The 19,735-nt window shown below is 42.5% G+C and overlaps 1 protein-coding gene across 11 annotated transcripts in view; it reads left to right on the plus strand.

Moving 5' to 3' along the window:
- TANC2 (tetratricopeptide repeat, ankyrin repeat and coiled-coil containing 2) overlaps nucleotides 1-19,735 on the plus strand; it is an 806,911-nt gene that overhangs the window by 742,766 nt on the left and 44,410 nt on the right. For all 11 annotated transcript variants that reach the window (XM_059726841.1, XM_019500742.2, XM_059726842.1 and 8 more), the window contains 4 exons: nucleotides 676-798; nucleotides 2,992-3,228; nucleotides 6,619-6,804; nucleotides 9,859-9,952. In XM_059726841.1, coding sequence (XP_059582824.1) covers nucleotides 676-798; nucleotides 2,992-3,228; nucleotides 6,619-6,804; nucleotides 9,859-9,952 — 640 coding nt within the window. The remainder of the gene's footprint in view (nucleotides 1-675; nucleotides 799-2,991; nucleotides 3,229-6,618; nucleotides 6,805-9,858; nucleotides 9,953-19,735) is intronic.

Here is a 19,735-nt window from a genome sequence, read left to right on the forward strand (position 1 = left end):
AATTATGCCATATTTCCCAGAGTAATGGGATACTCTGAATGAGGGCTCATGGGGTTCATATGCCTAAGAATGACAAGGCTGGATTAAAGGCATTGTGGCTGGCAATACTAATTTAGGAAGTTATGTCTGGTGGCCACAAATTTATCAATTCACAGAAAGGACTAATGTGATAAATGGTTGTGCTGTCTTCCATATCAACTTAAGTCTGTAGAGACCCTTCTTAACTGGCAGGGAAGAGTATTTTAGCTACCCTGTTACTCTGTTCAAGAAGAATGGTGCAGTATGTGTGATCCTTTTACAGTGAGCCACAGCTATGCCTTTCTATGGTGATGATGGCATACATTGCTGTGACAGATAATACTATAGATCTGTCCCAACACATCTAGTTTTGGGGGGTTGTTTGTTTTGTTTAATTTTTAAACAAGTCTCCAGTAGTGATCCTACATTGTTGATAGAGGTTGAATATGAAGTGAATGTGCTTATTATTTGTACATATTATTAGTGCCTGAGTTAATGCTCAGCTGGCTGCCTTTATGTTGTTAGCAGAAATCTAATTCTGCAGGCGGTGATTGGTGAAATATGTTTGTTCATTAATGTTTTCTATTAGATGTAATGATCCCTGCTGTATAACAGAAAGCAAATAAGTTGAGTACCGAATCATTCTCTTTCTTTTAGGGGCTAAGTAAAAAAGTTGGGGTATCCTCCTCTATCCTGCAAGGGCTTTGGATCTCCTACAGCACAGAAGGTCTTTCAATGGCACTGGCATCTCTGCGAAACCTCTACACCCCTAACATCAAGGTACCATAAAAATGAACAGTTCATGAGATAATTCTTTGCTAGAAAGACAGGTGCCAGCCAGCCTGCGGTGGTCTAAGTATGGAATGTTCTCTAAGGCTCTGGTTCAGCAGTGAACTGCACATGTGTATATTTAAGCATGTGAACAAGTCCACTGGAGCCAATGAAACTGCTTGTTTAATTTACACAAGTGTTTAAGTGTTTGGCTGAATTTGAGCCTAGGGCTTTAAGACAGGGGTGTTAGACTCACCTTGTGGCCCAGGCTGGACCTGGGCTGCAGGTCACCTTGCAGGCTGGATCCAGCCCAGTGCATGAGGAAGTGGCAGTGGAAGCAGTTCTTGCTCCAACCCAGAGCACATAGTGCTAGCTCCAGCTCTGACCTGGAGCATACAGCAGCACTGGCACTAGCAGCTTTGACTGCAACCTGAAGTATGCAGCAGTGGCTCCAGCACGCAGCACAAGCTTCATGCCAGAACTGGAGCTGCCATTGCTACATCCCCCATGCTGCAGTAACAGCTTTAGCTCTGGGTCCAGCATGAGGCACATGGCAGTGGCCAGCAGCTGGGGAAGTAGGGCGGCAGCAGTGGTGACAGATGAAGTGGCCAGAGAGCCATTGGGCCTGCATTACCTCTTGCTTGCCCTCCTCGTCAATCACCATGGAACCTGAAGGGCCCAGAGTCTGTGGTAGGCCATGCCCTTCCCCATCCCCGCAGCCACATCCCCCAACTTCCAGATAGAATGACTCCATAGGCCAGATCTGGCCCACAGGTTATATGTTTGACACCTCTGCTTTAAGGGAATGTCTAAAGAGATTTCTAAGACATTTTGGATACTAGAAATGTTAGAACCACATTAGCACAACATTACATGCAAGGCTAATTAGCTCTGCTGAGAAGCAAGTTGCCATGTTCTTTTTAAATATAAGATGCACTTTTTTTTAAAGGAAATATTTCTTCTGAAAATGGCTTGCATCTTAAATGCCAATAAAAATTAAAATAAAATGCTCTTACGTGCACCATCAAGGTTGTTTCCACAAAAATGTGGTTTTTGTAAGAGATGTTATTTTTCTTAAATTGAGGCTCAGAATATTTGGGTTCATCTTGAATTCCAGGGTATCTTATATTCAAGGGAATACAGTATATTAGCCTGGACAGAGTGCTATGCTAGCACAGCTACACTATTTCCAGTACTAGACATGGCTCATTCAAATCTAGCATGAGTATCTCTGCAGGACATAACATCGTGCCAAGTAGACCTACCCAGTTAAGGTTTGGGAACCAATATGTGGTGGCCTCTCAACCCTTCCATATTCAGAAGGGATTTTCTATTAAATGCTGTTAATGAGCAGCTTCATTTCTGTTCCTAGTAAACATGCTTCATTTCCCATTTCTGTCTCCCAAAGATACAGAAATCAGACTCTGGCATTGAAAACTTGATGGCATTTTAGGATTTGTCTGTGCTACAGTTCTTTAAAAATTGATAATACCTTTGAATTACCTGATGCATTTACATATACTAATCTAGAAACATTAACAATGTTTGTGGATTGTACAGATCAGCATGTCCAGACATATCAGCTCAAGAGGAAAAAAACCTGTGGCACAGACAAATTTGTAGATAACCATTTAGACTTGCAGGTGGGCCCAGCTTAAGAAAGCTCTTCATTCCTGTTCTCTTTTACTTGGAGAGGGAAGCCCAGGATCCTCTTCTTTGTCCCCTTCATCTTTCTTTCTCTTCTGCTGCATGCACTGTCTTCTTCACTCTGCAGCAAAATGCAGGAAGAGCAGAGTGACCAAGGCAGAGGAATGAGCAGCAGCATTCAGGTGACCTGTAGATGGATTAGCAAGGCTCCTGTGGGAGGGATGTTCAAGTATTTTTAAATATTGAGAAAACTGAGTACCTGTTTGGTTGTCCTATCCCCATTTGAGACTCCACAAGCCCTTTGTCTGGCTGTATAGTTAAAGCTACCCTACTTCAACACTAAGCAAACTACAGAGGTCAAGCTTTTTCCAGAATGTCAGAGATTAGGCTCTCTGCCAATAGTAAAGTCACATATTCGGCATGTCCCAATATTGAGCATTTGTGTCCTATGCTGAGGTGAATTCTGTGTTTTGGGGAAGGCCCGAGCAACTGTTTAGGTGTTTAAGGACCATAAACAAACACCTGTCAAACGCTTGGTTCTTTTCTACCCTGTAGGTTAGTCGATTGCTGATTTTGGGAGGTGCAAATGTTAATTATCGAACAGAAGTTCTGAACAACGCTCCAATATTGTGTGTCCAGTCACACCTTGGTTACACAGAGATGGTGGCTTTATTGCTGGAGTTTGGAGCCAATGTAGATGCCTCATCTGAAAGTGGCCTGACACCTCTTGGCTATGCTGCTGCAGCTGGGTACCTGAGCATTGTTGTGCTGCTCTGCAAGAAACGAGCCAAGGTAACACATCTGCATTTATCTGATGCCTGACTTCCCATGCATTCTACATTTGTGCGAGAGATAGTTCTGGTAGCTTGTAGAAAATAAGAGACCTCTAAAGACAAGTTGACCCATTGTTGTTCCCAAATAATTCTTCTTAAATATTGTTCTTTGTTCTGGTCTGTTCAGAAGGCTAAGATCAATGATATAAGCAAGGCTGTATGTCTGATGGAATGGTTTCTGCACAGCCAAAACCAGATGCTGACAGTTGCCATAGGCCAGTGATTCTCAACCAGGTTGCCATGGTACCCTGGGATGCTTGGAGAAGCTTTCAAGGGTGCCATGGGGGTCTCGCACAGTATAAGCACTGTCATGTGTGCAAACATGATTTGCAGGATAAAATATTTTAAATAGGAATTAATAGTGTCAAAAAACATTCTGCTTTGTGAGGTCTTTCAGAAGAATTGCTCTATGATTTTTCTGTACTCAAGAAATGAATAAAAAAGAAGAGCAGGCATTTTTCAAGGAGTGCCCTGAGTCTTATTTGGAGCACTTTGAGTCTAAAAAGGTTGAAACCACAATCACAGGCTATCTTTAAAATCTGCAGTTTCCTAACCATCTAACAAAAAATAGTTATCCTTTATTCTCAGAACTCAGTCCTGTTGGGCATGTTCTGAAAAGTCAAGGGAAACAGATTGTTGGACAGCTCATAGGATTAGATTATAGCTGCTTTACGGTGAGATTATCCTTCATTAGGTTCCTGTTGTAATGTAGATGGCCAAAGTAACTACCTGAAATGGCACATTTTGTGTTCAGATATGCACCAAATGCAATCATGGCAGTATAAAAAGCAGAAGAAGTGGCTAGTCCGCAATTTTCTATCTGCAGGAAGCTTTTTGAAGGTGCCATGAAACCATCACCTATTCAGTTCACGTGAAAGTCAGTTGTAATTAGACACATTACTGTCTTTGATAATGCTGCTACATGCAGGTATGCATGCATATGTGTGGTGCCTGCACACACACAGAGTTAATATTTAACACAGTTTTTGCCTGCCTAACATCTGTTTCATCTGCTTAACTAGCCAGTGACTCCCAAAATCTTTGAACCTGGGGTGGCACAGGTAGGGCCCGCAGACTGAATCTATTATATAGAGCCCTAGCATCTGGCCCTTGATGCTGCCTTTTGGTCTCAGACTGGCCCCATGTGCCATGTACAGCTGGTGCATGCATGTGGTGTATAGGACTGGACCCAGTGCACGTTGTATTCAGCATGCAGGGCTGATCCAAGACCCAAAGGCGCAATGGGGTAGATGCCAGGGCTCTGCAGGATGGATATAGGGTGCACGCTGCTTGTGGTGCACAGGGCTGAACCCAATACATGCGCTGTATGCAGCGTGAGTGGCTGATCCAGGGTTCATGCTGGTTCTAGTGTGCAGGGCCAGTCTGTGTGCCTGATTTGGCCCACAGGGTAAGATGAGTTTTATATGCCTGATCTAAAGGAGTTAGATGCCTAATTTCCAATGAATACAACGAGATTTAGGATCCTAATTCCTTTAGACTCATTTGAAAATCTTTACCTTAATCTTTATGTATCCAGTCTATTTTATCTAAAACACCTATTTCAAAATTATTCATGCATTATACTCAAAGTAGCACTAGGAACAACTTAGTTGGCAACAGTCAAACTGCTTCTATTATTCCTTGTGTACATATCTGGGTTTTTATTGTTACTGGAGTTTTGTTGTTCTTGAGATATAAAGAAGATCCTAATCTTTTATAGATGGCCCCAGGAGAGTGGTTGTAAGGCATTCGTTTCTATAAGAGCATGGTGCTTTGAAACATATCATTGGCACAAAAGGCATACTGACTCCAGAGTTTGTAATTAGCATTCTGGAATTCAAGCCTAGTACTGGGAACAGTCTAACCATACTTTCCTAAATGGTTTGTCAAAGTCATTTTTTGTAAAATTCCTTAACTTTGCACACTGTTAATACAGCAACCTTGTTTTTGCAACACACAATGGATTTAAAATTCCTCATTTGGGCACATTCTTTGAAAACTTATGTCAAACTTGTCCAGAAAAAATACCCTTTGTTTAGCTTTGTGTTGAGTGTTTCAAGGGTTAATTCTGTATAGTGAGTCAAGTTCAAACATTTTGTTAAGAGAAAAATTGTACTCATAACTGAAGTGGCAGCCTCCTGGAAACAATTTTGGTTTCTATAAATGCTTTGCCTCAGTTCTGAAAGAAACTAAAGGCTTGTATGGTTTTAATATGAATGTCAAGATGACTAACAGACCTATTTAGCTCTTGCTCTATTGTCTGTAATAAAGTCAGGACAATGTAAAGGAAAAAATGAACAGTTTGGGGTTCTTTTTCTTCTTTTTAAAGACAAGCTGGGTGAGCTGCTGACACTGGTCAATAAGAGGCAGTATGATGAGATCCCAGTGGAGTTCCATTATACCCTCTCTCCAGAGAAATGGAAGAGAGAAAAAGGTCACTAAAGGTGATTCAAAAGATCCCCCAACCTAATAGGAGAAAAGGAAGTTGATGTTCTTGAGTATTGAATTTTCAGGGAATAAACAGCATTCTGGTAGCAGCTGTTTTTGGCCCAAAGGCTAAGACACTGGATTGGAGCACAGAAAAATATTAAATATTCCTCAGGATAAATATATGACATTTATCTCTCCTGGCTATATCTGATGTGTTGTGCATCAGTGAAATGGTTAATCAGTAGAAGGAAAACAACTGAAATGTTTACTTGATGATACTATTGTGGGCGTTATGTTACTTGCATTATGGTAGGACCTAAAAGCCACCAGTGATGTTCACAAACAGCAGGAAAAGACCATTCCTTATCTTGAAGAGCTTATCAACCCAGTTTTTTGTTGAATATCAGATTATAGTACCACTGAATCACTCTCCATTTTTCTTTTGCCCACTGCTAACATCGAGCTCATGTGATGAGGTCTTTTTGCTTTTTTTTAAAGAACGTTGAAATAGTAGCTTTAGAACATTCTCTCCTTTCTCTTGTGGACTTGGACAAATAACAGTGTATAGAATTTCATTTCAAAAGGAACTACAGTTGGTGCATTTAATAACAAAGGGAAAATGTTTTTTTCAAGAAGAAAGCTGGCATGCTTTTAGCATGAGGAAAACTGAAGTTGTAAAGTGGTGACCTGCCCAAAGAAAACAGTTGCGGCCAAGAAGAAGCCTAAACATAGGGCAGTGTTTCTTTGGGAAGGAATGTTGACAACTTGTGGATGGATTCGTTAATTAGAAAAATGCAGAGAATGTGTATCTTGCACATGTGGAATTATTATGAAACCAAGGCTGGAAACACTGAGACAGCCATGACGTTTCAGCCATGATTTGGTTTAATTTTATTTTGTCTTTTTCTTCTCCTTAAAGGTGGATCATTTGGACAAAAACGGTCAGTGTGCTCTGGTCCATGCGGCTCTCAGAGGTCACCTCGAGGTAGTCAAGTTCTTGATTCAATGTGACTGGACAATGGCTGGCCAACAGCAGGGGGTGTTTAAAAAGAGCCATGCCATACAGCAGGCACTGATTGCAGCAGCCAGCATGGGCTACACTGAGGTAAGACATAACTATACTTTGCTGAATTTCTGTGGAATAGGGAAATAATACGTCTGTTTTGTAGTCACAAGTCTGAACAAAGGTCTAGGAGGAGGAGCCAGTAATTTCACCCCCATCCCTCACCTTGCGCCATCCATGGGATTCTTGGCATCCTATGTAGCCTGGGCAGGATTCCAGCCAAAGAAAGTGTAAACGGTCCTTAAATTATTTAAATAAACCTAAGCAAGCAAGGATAAGCTATGTAATGATTGTCATTTCCTTGGTGGTAGTAGGAAACTGTTAGACCAAGCGGTTGTTAGCTGGTTAGAGGGGAGAAGAATATATGAGGCATTTGCTCCTATTACACTCTGCACAGGTTGCTGATAATATGCTCTGTATTTCTCTGTCGGGAAATAACACTAAGCTGAAAGAGGACTTCTGGCTAAAAGAAGCCCTCCATTTCCTCCCCCCCCCCCCCCATTTTTCTGACTTGAAATGTTGCCTTAGTTAAATATAATCCATGAAAATTATGTAACATGAGCAAATTGGAGAAATTAATCAAAGGAAGCTGCAGATCTTTTGCAGCCTGACTGCATGATACTTTTTTGTGGGAAGATTCCCCAAGATTATATTGATATATTTGTCATCTTAAAAAATACCTCCAGAATTATGGACTATTTAGTTAGTGTTATATATGTACATGGCTCCTTACAGACAAAGGAACTGGAAGTCCTTGACCTGAGATGCTTCAACTGATTAGGCAGTTTGCTAAAATATTTAAGCATTGCAGGGTTTCCCACTACCACCATCAACACCACCTTTTTAGTGTTTTAACAAATATAAAAAATGTTTGAAAACTGATTTAGGGTTTTACAGATTAAATGATCATGTTGCTTTATGGGAGGGGAGGCAGCATACTTGTCCAGCAAGATGTAAGCTTTACCTAGCTGTGAGACATGTCTAGGTAATGCGAGTTTGCATCAGCTCATCGGTTGCAGCTCTTTTATTTATCTGCTCATATCCCATTATAAATGAAGATCAATCAAGGTAATTTACATTGAAATGAAACAGCTCCTAATTACTGCAGTTTAGCTTTCATTTACCTGCATAATAGTATAGACACAAAACATTTGCAGCTTATTGGGTGTGTCTACATGTGCAATTAATGTTCAGTAAGGTTACTGCACAGTAATATAAAGTGCAGTAAACTGCAGCCAGGAACGTCTCCACACGTTCACACTGTCAGGCACAGATTTATTCCCAATGGCAGGAGCCTGGTCCAGGGCTGCTTCTACCCTGCTCTGCTCTCCTGCAACAGCCAGGAGAAGCTCCTGCCTCCCCAACGGCTGGCAGGGGGCACAGGGATTGGTCCTGATGTGAACAGGACTGGGAAATCTGTGAGGCTGCAGGGGCAGCTGTCTCCCAGCCCCATGCACATGGGGACAGAAGATAGCTGCCCTGGAGCCCCACAGCTCCCCTGGCATGGGGGCTTATCCAAACAGCAGTAGCCCCCTACTGGGTTGACTGGGAGCAAAATTGCTCCTGGTCAGCACCTACACATGAGGCACTGCACAGTAGCTACTGCATGGTTAATCTACTACCTGTATCTACAGGTAGTATCAAACCACACAGTAGACTAATTTAGTGCGCAGTAAATGCCATGCACTTGTAGACAGTGACATTTTACTGCTCAGTAGATTAATCTACTGTGCACTAAAGCATCTCACACAGATGCGCCTGTAATGTAGTAAATTCCCTCCTTTAACCCTTAAACAGCATAACAGGTTCATCCATACCCTTAGTCTCTGAGTGTCTACAGTACAGTTATTGCTTTGACTAAGATGTAACATAGCTGTGCCCAAGTTAGTTTTAACATGCTAGTTTGGATACTGGTCACACTCTAGCCACAGCAGCTACAGGACCCACTCAAGAAACTTGGTGAATACTGGTGAAGTTAGCCCACACTTAGTTCAGTTCTAACACAGCTACACCTCTACCCCTACCCAAGATAGCTAGTTTAAAGGTAGCTTAATTCTGTCTGTGCTACTTTACAGTGGAAGCAGTGGTTGTAGTATCATTATATGCTCTGATTTCAAGTTCCCCTTTTGCCAATGTTGTGTGTGGGAATTTCAGCAGTATGGGAACATCAGCAAGTAGCTTAGAAATGGCAGTTGTAACTGAAAATCTTTTTTTCAAAGCCCCCTCATATAGTTCACTTTGACAAGAGAATTCATGCCCTTCTCTGCTGCCAAACAGTTACACTGAGCACAACAGGCATAGTTTCTTCTTCACTGTTCAGCACTACACTGGCTTTAGCATAGCTCTAAACCAACAGTTCCATCTCCTAGGGTGAGAAAAATATATTGTCATCCATCAGTCATTTCCTTACTGTCTCACATCATCTCACCATGCCAGGAGAAGATTTTTAATCGATTTTAAAAAATCATCCTTAAAAGAAATTAGTTTCATTCTCTGAAGTTCAGGCCAGAAAAACAATACTGGCATCTTCTAACAAGGAAGCAGTGAGTATTTTCTAGAAATACCCTTTTATCTGGTGGCTGGGGCCCAAAACACTCTGAAGACTGATATTCTGTTCCTCTTTGTGCCATGGACTCACTTTGTAACCTGAAGAATATCACCTCACCTGTGGCGTGTTCCAGTTTCCTCATCACTAAATCAGGGGTGCTAGTACTTACTCTCATAGCAAAGAACTGCCAGATGCCAAGGTGAAAGTCGCAACAAAGTATTGTTTCTTCACTGGTTGCAGAAGCTGCGGCTTAACTTAGGAGTGAAAGAGGACTCACTGCGCACACCATATAATTTGTCTACAAGACATACCTAGGTTCTGAATTGCTAGGTACCAACAAAATAAAGGTTTATCATATGCAAGTTTGCTACTTACTCAGGGCAGTGGGCTCAGTCATTGATCTCAGGAAGAATATTTATTTATGATAAGATGCCAGACAGACACTTTGTTCATGTACTTTTGTGTGTTCAGAAAAGCTCGTGTTAAGATGTCAGCATTAGATATGTAACACATTAAAGTTTGTTAGCTAACATATCCCTTTGTTTTAGATTGTCTCCTACTTGCTCGATCTTCCAGAGAAAGATGAAGAGGAGGTGGAGCGAGCACAAATAAACAGCTTTGACAGCCTTTGGGGAGAGACAGGTAATTTCTGTTGGACCTATACCTTCTATTTTCTATTTTTATTTATGGACTCATTAATATCTAATATGCATTTGATACTTATGAGTATTTTGACTTCTCTATTTACTGGAAGACTATCACCTTCCTTATTGTATTTTGACTACAAAGTAGGATTATTTACTCTAGCTTGAACTTCTGTACAGACACTGATATGGATCACAGTGGGTGTGTCTACACGAGACTTTTTACTGTGCATTAAACTCAACTAACGTGCAGTAAAGTTTCACTGTCTACATGTGCACAGCAATTACTGTGCAGTCTGTTAGTATATTAGGATGGGTCCTGATCTCCACAGGGCTGGGAGGCAGCTGCCTACCCTGCCGGCCCCACCCTCTGACTCGGGGCCAGCCTGATCTCCCCCAGGCTGGGACAGAGCTGCCTGTTGAGCTGGGACACCTTCCCCACTGCTCTCTGGAGGCTGGGTGTAAGCCCTCATGCCTTCTGCCATCTGGGGGCTGGCTCCCAGGGGAGCCTGAAACTCCCCCTGGCTGCTGCAGAGGGGCAAAGCAGGGCAGAAGCAACCCTGGACTGGGCTGCTCTTGTTGGGCCAATTTGTTCCAATGGAGGTACACATGTAGATGTGCTCAGGAGAGCACTTTAGTGAACCTGAATTTTCTGCGCAGAAAATTCAGGCCCATTAATTCCACCTGTAGATGCTAAATGGGCTCCTGTTGAGCTAGATGGGTACAAAACTCTGGTATCTCTTTCTCTCTGTTGCTATTTGTCACAATTATACTAGGGGTGTTTTTTCCCACCAAAATAACCTGCAATACCATCAGTTAAGCACTTGAATTTTAAATTAGTCTTTGGTTTTCTGCAACCTCTTAATTGCTCATTGTAACATTGAAAATGCACCTAGCAATTAAACAAATGTGCTGTAATAGGGGTATTCTGTTCTCTGAGTTTTGATGTCAGTCCTGAAGTGCCATCTTCGTAAATTTTATGAGAAAAAAAAACAGCCATTCATTCTCTGCACTTTAACCATGTAGCAGGTACCATCATTTCAGTTTCAAGCGGTGTGCAAATTGGAATTGTTGGCTTTTAATGTGGAGCATCTATGTAAATATTAACTATCATGTTTGCTTGACTCTGATCTATTTAAATCACTGTCGTTTCCACGATAATGTTCCTATCTGAGTATCACCACCCTGATTTTGACCTTACCAGCTTTTTTCATAAATGACACAAACCAAGGCTACAAATGTAGGATAGCATGCAGTCCTGTATGTGATCAGATGGCTTTTACTAAAAGAAAGACACAATTGGGCACATTCTCAACTGATTCTGATTTTATAGACTGAAAAATTATACTAATGAAAACCAAACCTCTGAATAGTAGCTGTGTCTACAGGAGATGCTGACTCTGCAGTTGTTACTGCACAGTCATTTAGTACTTGTATAAATAAGTACTAAATGACTGCACAATAATCTGAGTTACTGCACAGTAGTGCCAATGAATGGGTTTTTTGTGACACTGACTGCGCATTAGCCCAAGGCTACTGCACAGTAGCATTGCATCATGTTTTCTCCCATGCAGTGCAAGTGCACGGTAGGCTTGGGCTACTGCGCAGTCAGCATCTCATGTAGATGTGGCTATTGTCATGCTTCTGGCAAAACCCAAATTAATCATCGCAGAGCACTAAGCTTATTGGGGAGTATTCCCCATGGCAAACTGAACTTAAGGAGGACAACAAGAGAGAAAGGGCATAGCAGGCAGCCTGGAAAGTAGCTGATGGGAGCAAAAGGATGAAGCTCCTGGAATCAACAAGAGGACCTAACTATATAATGAATTAGGCATTCTGACATGAGCTGAAATAAGGTAGGATGTAGGATGCATTTAGTGGGGTATTTCAGAGAGTAAGGACAAAAAAGAAATAAGGTGCAGACTTATCCAGATGCAATCTTAGAAAGAGCCATAACACTCATATAATAATGGCAAACCTCTTACAGGTAAGATCTTGATTCAAATGGTGACTAGCAAAGATCTAGCATATTTTAAAAGTCCTCTTGGTATTTTGGGCTTTGTTTGTAATATCAAAAAGTTACTGCATTCATAAAAAACAGACACTGGAAGTAGGGACAGTAATCCAACCTAATTTTAAGATTTCATTAAAAAAACCATGAAAAGTCTCTCTACCATATATCTTCATAAGCAGCTTTGGATAGTGCAGATATTATCGTTGGACATGAGCTAAGATAACTTTGGGTTGTCTGGATAAAGCTGACAAAGTCTGATAATAAGCCATACAGATTTTTGGACTAGTATATGACACACTTTTTCCTGCATGGTCGCTCTAAACTTCCAGACATCTCCATGTCTCGTTCCCTGTACAGTGATCTTAGCCTGAAGGCTTTCAGTCACATAGCTTTGCCTGACAGATTCCAGCAGTTTTGTGTCCTCTCTGACCTTTACCATTTCCACACATCCTGTGCAGCCTTCTTTGCCTGACCATTTTCTTAGTGATACTTCCAGCACCTTCCATGTTGCCCTATGGAAGGAATAGTTTGTGCTGCCTTGACTAATATATATTTTTGTATTTAATGGGAGCTATTGAGTGAATCTGGATACCTTGGAGCAAAGTGGATTTGTGTACTAATTACACTCAAATTGAAGAGTTATTTCTAAAGAATAACAGGTATCAGATTAAAGCTGATGTTAAGATGGAAGAACAGGCACCAGGCAGTTTCATAAACTCTCAAGCTCAAGATCCTATTTTTCTGCCCTGGAGAAGGTGAGCTGCATGGGTCTCAAAAGGTGCCATTTGATTTTGGTTTACTTTCCTTCCCCAAAAGTACTTAGTGCTTCTAGGTAAGTGTAAAGACAAATGTAGCAGAAAATGCACACTCAACCTAAAACTAGTATTCAGCTCCAAACATCCAAATGTTCTTGTTCTGTTCTGACACCTGTAGCTTATGTCTACTCATGCCTAGAATAGAATTGACTTCCTGACTTAATGATCTTATCCTGCTATTGCCTGAATTGCAGCGCCAAGTTATATCATAACCTCAGGAATTACTGACAGCACATTAAAGCCTGCTTCAGTTGGAATATTTACCTTAAGTACAAGACTAAAATCAAAACCCAACAGATAAGTGTGTCAACAGTAATAACGCAGTCAGAGATGGAGGTGCAAATACAATGGTGATAAATGCATGAAAATATATTTTCTCTGCTACTGAGCTATGCAGTAGATAAAAGTACAACCTAAGAGACTGAAAGCACATTAATAAGGTGGTTGTCTTTCCTGGTAGGGAAAGTTGATTTTTTTCTAAGAAACAGCTCAATTGCATTTAAAAGAATATTATTATTGAGCTTGACTAAGAATATAGAATAGATGCACATTTAAAAATTGGCAGCTCTACAGTTTTCTGTAATGACATTTTGTTAGAGACTGTGGCTCATCCAACATAATCCCATAAATGACTGAAAAAAGGCCTATTGGCACTTAAAATGTGTTTTGTTTATATTCATGTTAAGTGATCTGCAATGAATATTGTGGATCAGGTGTATCCATCACATTGTTATTTAGTAATTAAACTACTTTCACCTTGTATTGGAGTAACTGAACTGCTTTGCTGCTGTGCCCTAAGCATTCTGGGATTTTCCCTTCTACACCTTGTGAAATACCTGTTGATAGGCACTAGAATTCTAGGGGCTGGTGTCAGGTTCCCATGATTCTTCCTGTTTCTTCATCATCACCATCTTAGCAAGCCAGTGCTATTTTCAAAGAGCAGTGGGCAAACAGGAAAGAAATATAGTGACTTCAGAACCAGGGTGATACAGGCAAGTGAGGAGGAAGAGGCCAGAATCAAAGAGACATTTCTAGATCTTTTCTGTGAGTAGCTTCACCTCACAGGGTGTGGCATCTGCATTTGGCTAACTGGTATCATTTGGCAATGGTGACAAAACATCAAAGTGACAAAAGCCACTCTTAGATGCCTTAAAGCTATAATGGTGAACACTAGCTCCCTTCAGCGTGGAGAAGTACAAAGCCATTATTGTCTGGAGTCTCACATGCCTTATTTGCTATCATTGTGCTGATATCAAGAAGGTGCTGTTCCTTTGGGACCCCACACCAAGCCTCAAGTTCATCAACAGAAAAAGTATTTCTCTTTGGTGCTGCCGTGTCTGGTCATTTACCATCAAATTTCATCAGTATTGATATAGGGTAACCTAGAAAGATCTGCAATACCAAGATCTTAAAAAAATCTGATGCATTTACTGCAATGTGAAATAGAATTTAACACTGATGGTCTCTGTGGGCACTGATGTTATTGTCATTCTAGGATACCTGGTTTACATGCAGCTTCTCTGGGTTATGAAGCTGTTTACCAGAAACTTGGGCAAGAGGAAAGATTTTTTAACTGTACCCAGAGTTGTGGCAGAAAGAAAGTAAAGTTAGTAGTTAGAAGATGGAAAGGCAGCTACAGAATTCTGATGCCAAGGCCTAAGAGTCATGGAAAATATCTGCCTCTTACAATAGCTGTTTGCTTTGTTAATAGGGCTGTGCAAAGCTTTGGGAGGAGATTTGGCCCGATTCGGTGGCCGAATCTCCAAATCGAATCAGGGGACCAATTAAAAAGTCCGAATTGTTCGAAGCTCTCCGAATCTTCGGAAAAGATTCGAAGAGTTTTGATGATTCGAACAGTCTCAGGTGGCTGCAGCACAGAGCTGCAGCTGGACTTGGAGCTGGTAAGTAGTGGGCAGGAGAGAGGGGCTGGGAGAGGGGACCATGGGGGGGACCCCTGCCTACCCCCATCCCCTGCTTGCTCCCCCAGCCCCCCTGAGAGCCCCCTGACCCCTGCCTGTTCCCCCAGCTCCTGGTGCTTTAAAAAAAGCCCCACCCATTGGGTGGTGCTGGGCAATCCCTGCTGCCCCCCACTGCCCCACGCCGCATGGGGGGATGTGCTACAAGCCCCCCACCAACCTCCCCCCAGCCACTCCGTGGCTGCCCTGCCCAGGCCAACTCCGGCCCTTTAAGAAAAAAATGAGAAAAACTCCAGGACTCACCGCTCCTGCAGCAGCCTTGGGGCTTCAGGGGGCTTGTGGAAGAGCCCCCCACGTGGCAGGGGGGCAGTGGGGATTGCCCCCCGCCGGGCAGAAACAGTGAGTCCAGGGTTTTTCTCTTTTTTTTTCCCTTAAAGGGTCAGAGCTGCAGCAGGCAAGGCAACCTTGGGGGACCAGGGTGGGGGGGGAGGATCAGGGGGCTTGTGCAGAGCCTCCCACATGGCGTGGGGCAACGGGGATCACCCCCCTGCCCGGCAGCACTTGGTGAATCAGGGCTTTTTTTTTTTTTTTTCAAAGAGCTGGGAGCTGGGGCAGGTAGGGCAGCCATTGCTGGGGTAGGAGAGCGGGCGGGGGATGGGCCTGGCCTGGGTGGTTTGAAGATTCCAAATCAGATTCAGCCAGATCAATTCAGGGCAGTGATTCGAATCACCGAATGGAATCACTGTCCCCTGAATTGGCCGAATCCATAGTGAATACTAGCTGCTTCGCACAGGCCTATTTGTTAACCATGATCTATATGAGAGCAGGGAGAGAGCCCTGTGAATGAAGAGAAGCAGGAGGTGAGCAGACTTGCTGAACATTTTGGACAAGAGAGGGAGGCCTCTATGACTACTCAGCTCTTAGAGGCACAGTCAGAGAGGCAGTGTGCTTCTATTTGAAGGGTAGGGGACAAATGTGAATAGTGTATGTGGTTTTGTTAAAGCTTTAATCATGTTTGTAACACATTTTAATACGCATGCAGTGTGGCAAGAATCTTATGATTCATGTGCATATGTTAGCATAACGCATGTGGGGATTTAGTGTGGACTTCAGTATAATGCATGTCTGGGTTTCACAGCAGTTGAAAATGACCTTCTAATGAATTGTGTAAGTCTCAAAACCATTAATGTAATGACATTTTCAGTGATTTTTTTTCAGTAAATGTGAGCCAACATTTGGCTTTTCTCTGTGGCTGTAGGGGACAGGACTAGGCACAATGGTTGCAAGCTGCATTAAGAGAAATTTAGGCTGGAGCTTAGGAAGAACTTTCTGACTATGAGGATGTTCAGGCATTGGAACAGGAAATGTAGCGAAGTTGTGGAATATCTGTGCCTGGAAATTTTCCAAAGCAGGTTAGACTGACACTTACCTGGGATGGTTTAGCTATTGTAGGGAAAATATGTGAAGCCTTTTTCTTCCTTCTGTCTAAGTTTAAGTCTGGCAGTTGTGAGTTTTAGTGAACTTTATTTTCAGACATCTAAGGCCATTATGAATACACAAAGTATGTACATACCATATCTACCTGAATATAAAATGGCCCTGATTCTACAATGACCCCCCAAATAATTAGATTCCATATATGGAAAATTTATAAATTTGTTATAATTTTCCAGGTATAGACTATAATTACGAGAAGTTTAGCTTAATTTTTTTTTGTCCCCCTTCCACATGTACAACAGGAAAAAGAAATCTGGAGGGGTCAGATGGCCCTCTTGCCCCCCAACTTCTTCCCATCTGCAACCCCTCCCCCACTGTCAGATACTGCTTTCCCTGAGCACATGGAAGTGATGGGCACATTTGAAAGCACTGACTAATGAATTGACTCATTTGATCTTTTTTAAAAACTGTGAAAGTTTTAACACAGGCACTCTGTAAACACATTTTTAATCAGCACTTTAACACCTACTTAGAGCAAGTTCAAACTATACATGATATTAGTCCAAAGCCCAAAGGCTCATGATTTACTGTATAGTTCATTGGGCTGAGCAGAGTCCTGGGATCCTCCAAAAATGTATATGCAGATGAAGCATAGGGCAACCTGGTCTGGCTTCACATCACATAGGATGGAGCCACACTAATCATATGTGACAGGCTGAGAAAGGGGCCGACAGAGTGATTCTAAGTGAACTATTTGGGGCCTTGTTCGGTGATGTTTGCCGGACATTTAAGGCTGGTAAAGAATCAGGATTCATTAGAAATAGGAAAAAAGATGCAGCTCATCTGTAGGAATGAAGAGAAAGCCAAAATATATAGAATGTAGAGACTCACCATGACTTGAAAAGGAGTTGGTGCTGAGGAGGACTGCAGTCAGTGGGCAGTACCATATATTTTATTCAAATAGGTTGCACTAGCCTATCCTTATGGTAGGTTCCTATGAGCACTGAAAGCCTGATCAGTGCCTTAAAGGTAGAAAAAGGGATCAACAGAGTGTTGGAGTGTAAGGAGTGGAGGAGGGAGACCCAAAACTTAAAACAATGGCAGTGGTGGCAAGTAAGCATTAGGTGAAAAAAGAGTTGAAGAGCAGAAATGAAGATCTGGAGACAGCTGGAAAGTGGGTGAAGGTAGAGAAAAAAGGAAAAAAGAAGGTGACAGCAGGAGTGATGGCGGAGGCAGCAACAATGAGAGTGATGATGCCAGAAGAAAGACAGGAGCAGAGGAGAGGGAAAACAGAGCAGGAGCAGCAGCAGAGAGGGTATGTTGGGTGAGAAGCAGAGGACAGCAGGAGCAGGCCAGCCCACTGCGTGTGGCATGATGGGTAAACATGGAAGAGGCACCCAGAGAAGCTAGAGAGGAGTGGAGGCTGAGGATAAAGGCAACTTTAACTGGCAATGGAAGGCAGATGGGATTGACAATCAGATATGATTTTCTGAAACAGGTACTGTTTGAGATTTTGGAGATGGAGGTGGAGCATCTCACCAGCCTGATTGTTTTCTTGAAGTGAAAGATTTGGGAATTGACTTACTCAGATGGAGAAGGGTATGAGAACTTTTGGAAGAAATATGCAGAGAAATGTGGGAGGGAGGAATTAAGAGGGATAAAGTTCATAGCAGGAAAAAAGTCAAGAGAAAGAGTGATTATAGTTCTAACATACACAGATATACTAGAAGCAGAAGACATTGAAAGATAGATGAAAAAGTACATTCAAAAGGTAATGTTGGTAGAAAAAGTAAAGGACAAATATGGTATCTGGATAGGCTCTTGGAGGGCACAAGTGGTGTTACAAGCAGATGAGTAGAGTGCTGCACCTCCTGACAGTGATCCAGATCAGGGCACACTGGGGTTTTATAATGTATCATGGGCAATCAGAATGGAAATGCAGAAAGATGGGGTACCTGTCCACACGCTGTCCCCTCACGGTGTGCTACAGATAAGAAGGGAAGGGGAATAGAGCAACAGAGTGCCAGGAGTCCCTAAAATGCACTGTGTGCAAGGGAGAGGGACATTTGTATCATGGGTGCTCCAAAGCCTTTGCAAGTATAGTCAGATCCCCTAAGGTACAGCAAAACGCGAAGGAGGAGAGCAGAGGAAAAGGAGAGATTGGAGACTGAGGTAGAAATGGTGGAACATTTCGTGTTTCAATGGTGGAACACTTCCACAGGGGGTGTGAAACAGAAGGAGTGAGATGAGATGTCTGTGGTTGAGGCAGTGCAGGAGGAGATAGGAGACGGGATGGAAGGGAAGGTGGGAACAGCAAACAGCTCAGACATGAAGGTGGGAGTGGGCAAGAAAGAAGACACCCTACAGACAACAGAAGTGGAGATGGAGCAAGAGAAAGAACTAGAGAGTCTGGGGAAAGAAAGAAAATGCAGGGGCTGAAGACCAGGAAGAAGAAAACTGATAATGAGGGAAGTGAGTCGGAGAAAAAGCCGAAGAGCAGTTTCCTACTGCTAATGCCTCTGTGGAGACCAGAAAGCAGGAGGCTGGGGTAAAGTGAGAATATGCAAGCCTTCTTAAATGCAAAAGCGATCCAGCAGCTTGCAAAGGCTACAGGAATGTGGGGGAGGGAGGGAGAGGAGTGGAGTCAACCACCTCAAGCAATGGCACAGACAGACCAATGGCACAGACAGACCACAGACAGGCAAGGGACAGGCACACCCATTTTAAAACAGGCAAGGGACAGGCACACCCATTTTAAAACAAGCATGAACATTATTGACAATAGTTTCACATAACACAAGAGTATCTTGACAAGGAAAAGATGAGAACAGATTGAACCAGTGTTGAACCAAATAACTCTGCCTACAGGAAGGTGGTATACCAGGGGAGAGGGATTATAAACACTTTGAGAAAAGGTAGAAATAGGGATCATCTTGGTGGTCAGGGACAAATAAGAACAGCACAGGAAGGGTAGCAATATTATTCAAGAACCTAGAGCTGAGAACAAAGCAAACAGAAGAAGTCATCAGTGGCAGATTGCAATGAATGATACTATCAGCCAGAGGAACAGAATTAGAATTTTTCTATGTATCTGCAGCATCAGAGAGGGAAGGAAGGAATGTGCTGCTTAGAAAGCTATTGGTTTACATGGTTGGAGGGAGACTGAACATAATAGTGGGAGATTTCAATGGTATCCTCAAAGTGGGCAGTTAAATAAGGGAAGGAGGAAATGGACCTTTAGACAGCTCATCCTGACTGGTAACAAATATAATAAAAGAAGAGTCTCTAAGAGATGTCTGGGTAGGGGAGAAAGTTTTCACTAGAAGAGACCCCAGTGGAAAGTAACAGTCAAGAATTGACTTTGTGCTTCGTGCTATCAAAAGGAAGGGGGATAAGGAAGAAAGAAACCGTACATGTGGCTTTTAGTGATCACCAGATGCTGAAAGTAAAAATGAGTCTTGGTAAGAGCCCCATGAGAGGGAAAGGACTGTGACAGTTAAGTGTGTGGCAGTTACAAAATGAAGAGATATGTTAAGCATACACGAGACAGTATGAAGGGTGATAAAGGAGTACTATAGAAGGGTGGATGATGGTAAAGA

The sequence above is a fragment of the Alligator mississippiensis genome, chromosome 4 (assembly GCF_030867095.1).
Source record: "Alligator mississippiensis isolate rAllMis1 chromosome 4, rAllMis1, whole genome shotgun sequence".
Classification (NCBI taxonomy): Eukaryota; Metazoa; Chordata; order Crocodylia; family Alligatoridae; genus Alligator; species Alligator mississippiensis.